Source organism: Brachyistius frenatus, unplaced genomic scaffold, assembly GCF_029030835.1.
Source record: "Brachyistius frenatus isolate BFR_SWC_R1_liver_20210118 unplaced genomic scaffold, ASM2903083v1 Contig_5, whole genome shotgun sequence".
In the NCBI taxonomy this organism is placed as follows: Eukaryota; Metazoa; Chordata; class Actinopteri; family Embiotocidae; genus Brachyistius; species Brachyistius frenatus.
In genome coordinates this window covers 2,153,728-2,160,297 of record NW_027210604.1, presented here as the reverse complement: position 1 = coordinate 2,160,297, position 6,570 = coordinate 2,153,728, and the positions used below count along the sequence as shown (strand labels likewise).

At 41.1% G+C, this 6,570-nt stretch overlaps 1 protein-coding gene across 1 annotated transcript in view; it reads left to right on the top strand.

The window, feature by feature from the left end:
• Positions 1-2,440: 2,440 nt before the first annotated feature.
• grk6 (G protein-coupled receptor kinase 6) overlaps positions 2,441-6,570 on the top strand; it is a 35,115-nt gene continuing 30,985 nt past the window's right edge. The window contains exon 1 of the mRNA XM_069716749.1: positions 2,441-2,670. Coding sequence (XP_069572850.1) covers positions 2,619-2,670 — 52 coding nt within the window. The 5' untranslated portion in view covers positions 2,441-2,618. The remainder of the gene's footprint in view (positions 2,671-6,570) is intronic.

Below are 6,570 nucleotides of genomic sequence, written 5' to 3'. Positions count from 1 at the left end.
CCAGAGATATGAATCTGAAAGAACAAAGAGTCACACCCTTCATTTGGTGCAACAATCACTAAAGTGAATCAGGCTGAGGCAGTCACATCCTCCTTCATTTCCCTTCACTGGGGAAATAACAAATTGTCTACAGTATTTACATATTGTAATAATACAAGCTACTATAACTTTCATGTGTTAATTCCTATATATATATATATATATATATATATATATATATATATATATATATATGGAGTTTGGATCATCCTGATGATGATCAGGGACACATGGTTAAAAAAAAAAAAAAATCTTGATCAGAATTATCTGGATCTGGAAATCCTATGTTTTGCTATTCAGGATCATATAATCATACTTTTAAGCCTGTTATTCAAAGCAACATCCAAGCTATGAGGTGTGTTTTTCGGAGAGCATTTCCAGGTGTTTCGAAAGAAAACGCCATTTGGAGAGATTTGGAGACATAGTATGGTGAAAAATATCATTTAGGCCATATAAAAAAGAATGGCTCAAACTATTTACAATAAAACATATGCACACTATAAAGTTTGTAAAAGGTCCATCTGGCATTGTTTTCATGATAAAACTCTTACGAATTAGTTATCCAAACGCATTTCTGTACGCACGGGAAGAGAGTGACGGATTAGGTAGGTAGGTAGGTAGGTAGGTATTTACTTTATTAATCCCCGAGGGGAATTTTTTTAATTAATATTAATTAATTAATTAATATATTAATATTAATATTACTATCTTGACGCAGCGAAGGAGTCAGGAAGCCGGAAGAATTGCCACAAATCCACGTGGCTATACGTTGGGTATACAAAGCGTCAATCATCGCCAATGTAGCTTGTGATTGGCTGCAGTTTTAAACAACAGTGTGGTCAGTGTGGGACTAAGAGGCTTTATGAGCGTTATGAGGCTTTGGTGAGTTATGGCAATATTTGACAAAGCGCTTTACTGTACCTGCTGTGGTTAATGGATATTAAAATGGTTTATCAAGTAACGAGAGTCTTACCTTTCCATAGACATCTTGCATGAGTTTATATGTTAACTTTTAAGTTTGTTGACGGAAGGTGCGTTAAAACTCTGACGGCCCGCGGACGGTCCGTCTGAACGTAAGGAGGTGCTATTTGGTGCTGAGCAGGAAATTGAGTTTTAGAGGTTTTGCACCGAAAACAGCAGCGCGCTGCTTCGGTGGAAAAGTGAGAGTAAATCAAAACAGTAAAGTTGTAGCCTCAATAATTGGCAGCTGAGAAATTTGATTGAGGTTGAGAATTACCTCCACGGGGATGTTTGGCCCGGAAATCACTGATGCCAGTCAATGACGCTATCCACTCTGCCTCCGGTGAGAGCTGCTATCATCAGTCTGCATAAGAAAACAGTGAACGTCCTTCTTAATGCACCTTTAATGCACTGTGGTGCTGATTTCACCGAAATGCGCAACACACTTTCTGCACAATGAGAGAGAAGCCACAGAGCAGCAGATGCGAAGTCAATAATTTATTGATTTTCTGATCGTTAGTGCATCAATTCTGACAGACACATCCACCGGCACCAAACAACAGCCTTTTTTTTTTCTTCTATTGGTTCATTATGTGATGAATTTTTGTTAAGTCGTTGGGAAATAATGAAGCGGTTGAAATTTTTTGTTAGCAAGATTGATTGATCAGGAATAGGGATGCAGTCAATCAATAAATACAGAGGGTACAAATAACAAGCAGTTTGCTAAAAGTAATAGAACGAATAATTAGCTGAAATTGATATTTATCAAATGGATTAAGTGACCATAGCTAAAAGTAGAATAAGCCAAGCTTAAAATATTGCTTTAAATAGTTAAAGTAGTCTAATTAACAGCTTTAAAGGGTTAGAGTAATTAACAGTTACATAATTCTTAAATGTTTAGCTGTAAGTGATAAACAAGTAGCTTAAATAATGGATTAAATGGTTGCCTAAAAGTAATAAACGGTTAGTAATGGTTAAAATGTAAAAGGTATTTAAATAGGGGTACAATAAAAATGTTTTTCCTTGACTCCCAGGAGGATAAACTCAGTTAAAGCTCGACAATAACTAAGGACCTTAAATGAAAGCAATTTTGTTCAACTACTATTGGTACAAAAATTTAAAATGAACTGTTATAAATTAAATTGGATAATTGCAGTGTTTTGAGGTTGTTGTTGTTGTTGTTGTTGTTGTTTTATGACAGATAAAAGCAAAACACCTCGTGGAGCGAGCTCAAAAACGAGGCGGGAAATGGGAGCAGAGTGAGAGGTCTGTCCGGTATAAATCACACACGTTCTGTATGATATTTAATGATATTTTTGCAACAGAGTGAGAAGTCTGCGTTTATTTCTCCTCTGTGACAGCGGCTTCAGGGCGGAGAGATGAAGGGAGGAGGAAGAAGAGGAGGAGGAGGAGGAGGAGGAGGAGGAGTGCACATTGTCACCGGACGGGACTGTGCCAAAGCAGAAACGGAGGGTTGATTTGTTTTGTTTTCCCTCCTCGGCTGGGCGGTGGAAGGAGGTGGCGGACGGTTGTTTCGGAAGGATAACAGTGACCGAAGCCGCCGGCGGGGACCAGGAGCTCGGTGTTCCGCTGCTGCTGGAAGCCCACACAGCATCGACATGGAGCTGGAGAACATCGTGGCCAACACCGTGCTGCTCAAAGCACGGGAAGGTAAGGATGGAGACGGCGGTTTTTGACGGCGACTCTTTCCCCGGTGTTCTCACCCTACGCGTCCACCGGTACAACGGCGGGAGGGATACCCCCGGACGCGGCTGACACGACCTCCGTTACCCGCTCTTCCGCTCCGCCGGGGATTAAATCGTGTTTTTTTTTTTTTTTGATGATGCGAGCTGGACATGACCGTTAACACGCGCCGTTGTCTCTCGAGCGGGCAGTGACGTACGGAACTTCATTCCCAACAACCGCGATTTAAAGTTTTCGTCCGTACCCGTTGGCTCGCGTTGATCCCGTAACGGGGCGGATGAACCCGCCGAGCTCCGTTACCGACAGGGACCAATTCGGCAAGGAAGTTATTCATGTCCGCCGCTTAATTGTGTTCAAACGTCCCGTCTTCCGTGTTTTAGGGCTCTCGCTGTGAAAGTAAACTGTACATTAACCAAACTTGCACGGCGAGTCGAGCCGGCCGGGTTATGATGATTTACTGCTGATGGAAACGTTATATTGTTTATTGACGCCTGCCGAATTAAAGAGCAGGACCTAATGATTTGTAAAACGTTGTTAGTGTGATTGTGAAGACAAGCGCGGACAGTTGCGATCGAACGGCTTTCAAAATCGCCTCGTTTCTGAACGGACTTTGGCGCGGCTGCGATAACGTACACGGGAAAATAAGAACGAGGTCCGGAAGGGGTTGCAACTGTAAACTGTGAGCGCAGCAACACATCGGGTTTCCCTTGCTGATGTTGCAGCATCGTCCTGTAGTTTGCGAAACAGGATGTTGAGGCAGACCATCTGTGCAGTGCTGCTGTTTGTACTTTGTGCAACACTATTGATTTTAGTCTTCCTGGTATAAAAACAAAAAAAAAAACAAAAAACGCCATTATTACCAGCTCGGCAGTGTAGATTCTGAAAGTTATATTTATTTGTGCAGTAGTTCATGCATTGTGACATTCCTGAATACTTGCAGTATAAATTTGTAAAGAGACATCTAGGGTGAACCATGGAAACGTCATCCGAGGTTTTTGTCTGCTGTTGTTTAAAACGGGAGACAAAAGGTTGTGTGATGAATCACTGCCAACATAATCCTAATGCCATCTGCAATGAGAAGATGAGTGTCATGATCCCTCGCTTGTGAGCTTATCTGCAGGGCATCGGAGACTCGAGCTTCACCCGCGTGCCCAGCTGAGAAAGGCACCAGATCTTCCCAGCTGCAGAGGGAGGAGGCCTCGACCTCTGACCTCCCCGGATGTCATCACAACACTTGATTTAAAACGAGGAGCCCAGACACGCCGGCGATAAACCTCGTTTGGATTATCGCTGGTTTGCGTGTCAGTGCCGTACAGGCAGCAAGCAATTTGATAAACTCCCTGCTCGTTGGCAGCGTGGCTTCATTCAGTTTGAAGGACTGCGCCGGTAGTTTCGGACGCTTGATCCTATTAAAAGGGGCATTTCCCCCCCCCCCCCCCCCGATTTTACGCATGAATGATAGTGTACATGTCACGAGGAGCAACACTCGTCACTGGAAAACGTCATTCAGTTCTGCTTATATAAGTGGTAGAACGCGGCATCTTAGGGGCTCAATCCTGTTCTTCTGTGGTCCGCATACATCCACGTGATTAAAGTCTAAAATACGCCTATATGTGAAATAAATAAAGGGGAGTATGGCTGTAATTAATCTCTGACAATTTAGCTTTTTTAGAATATGCATTGCATTACGGATGCTCGTATCAAACCTCAAAACTGTATGACGCTCGGATTTGACAGTTCCTCATTTAAATCTACAATTCTGCCAATTTTACTTTCTGTTATTTCAATTTCTGTTGCCTCAGTTATTATCTTTTGTTTCTCTTCTTTTTTTTTTTTTTTTTTTTTTCCAATATGTCTCCTTTGAGTAAACACTCAATCACCAGAGTGCTGCTTTAACTACCATTTGCCTACATTTCTCATTACCGCTGACCATTTTCTAAAGCGTGCCATTCGATCCCAGAACAATTTTACTAACTTACGGGAAGCAATGAGCCAGTTCATTTTAGTTTGTGACTTGAAAATCACATTATTTTTTTTTATTTTTTTCCCATTTACAGAGAAACATGAGACACAGAGTATCATGATTACTCAATATTAGAATCACAATAGAGTGTACTTGTACTACAACTATTGTGTATTCGGTGATGGTGACCAACTCTTGTCGTCCTCGCTTGGTATTCGTTGGTGTTAAAGTTTTAGGGTGTATATATATATTTTTTTTTTCCCCTTGGCCTGGCAAAAAACGTCGACTTTCAGCTCTTCAGGTGTACTGTTTGTGTCACCTCCTGTGAACCGAGACAAGATCACACCCGGCAGAGGTTTCAGGGTCGCTGAATTCATGACTCAAATAAGGACAACGCAGTTTGGTTGACATAATTTGTTTTTTTCAGTAGTTTTAATAATGGATTTCCAATAAGAGTTGAGTCCAGATAGCCTGCTGTTTTAAACTTGAATTTTTTTTTTTCTATTAACAAAGTAGTTTTCAGTGTTTCTCACAGGCTGACCGTCCTGAATTCATCAAAACTGTTGTCATGGGTTTAGAGGAGCTCAGAACAACATGTACTGTGAACTAGCTGGTAGATAATCTATAAGGATTTGTATGTTTTTATGACTCTGCAGCAGCGACAGACGTCGACGGAGACAGTACGTCTTTCCGTCCCGTTCTCGTGGACGTGATGTCTCGGGAACGCCTCGATGACACCTCGTCAGATTTGGCACAAACGTTCGCTCGGAGTCAAGCGTGAAACTGATACGATCTTTTTACGCAAAAGGTCAAAGGTGAACTTCGCTGCGACATCATAACGTCATGCTAAATCAATTTTCTGGCCAACGCTATAACTCGGCAACAGAAGCGGCGATCGTGGCCACAGTCCACATTTAGTTGCATACCGAATAGGTGACACTAATTTTTTGTTTCCAAAATAAACAAAAAGCTCGAAGGAATTTTGTTTGTTGGATGCCTGGCTTAGAATATGTCAAATAAAACATGTTTTAGGACGCATTTTCTTTTTTCTAAGCAAGCAAACTGTCACGTTAATGTCAGCCAGAGAGGAAATGGCGTTTGGTTTAAATCCAGCCTGACGGCTGCTACAAGTCGATACTTCAGGTTGGGCACATTTGAGGGAATGTGGCTGACGTGATAACGGGCAGAAATAAGTACAACTCAGTTAAGTTGCAACCTAAAAATATCTGCTGGTCATTCTTTTAGCGTGTAATCATCTTTTGACGTAGTTCTTTTTTTTTTTTTTCTTTTTTTTTTTCTAAAGCTGCTTTGCAGGATTCACCTGAAGTTTTAGCTTCAACTTTGTCCCTTCGACAAAGACGTTTGCGGAGTTTATAAAGGCGGACTGTTCTGAATTCATGAAAACAGTTTTTGTGGTATTAAAAAAAAAAAAAAAAAAAAACATTTCCCGCAAATGGCAAATAGCATAAAATAAGTGATGATATTTCATATCCAAAAAAAGTAAACTTCACTGTGATGTCGTAATGTTCTGGTCTATTATTCAACACCATGACTCAGGAACAGTTAAGACTTTTATTGTGAAGTAGAAACGGGGAGTTTCTTGAGTCATTCTACTCGATGTGAATCGACGATCTACGTCGTGCTGAATCTGTTGAGCAGAAAATGACAAACCAAAAATAAAAGAATTCGCCAACTGGAAAACTCTCCTTTAGCAACAAAAGCAGCGCATTTCTAAACATCCCGTCATTTTAAACCCGATAACAAGCTACCCTGTGTTTTATGCTACATTAACGTCATACAGCGTAGATAGTGGGGGGGAAAATGGAAATGTAATATTTAATTTGCATTTAATGACTTTGGCTGACATTGAGGCATCCCATATTTGGTTTGCTCTCTTTTTATTT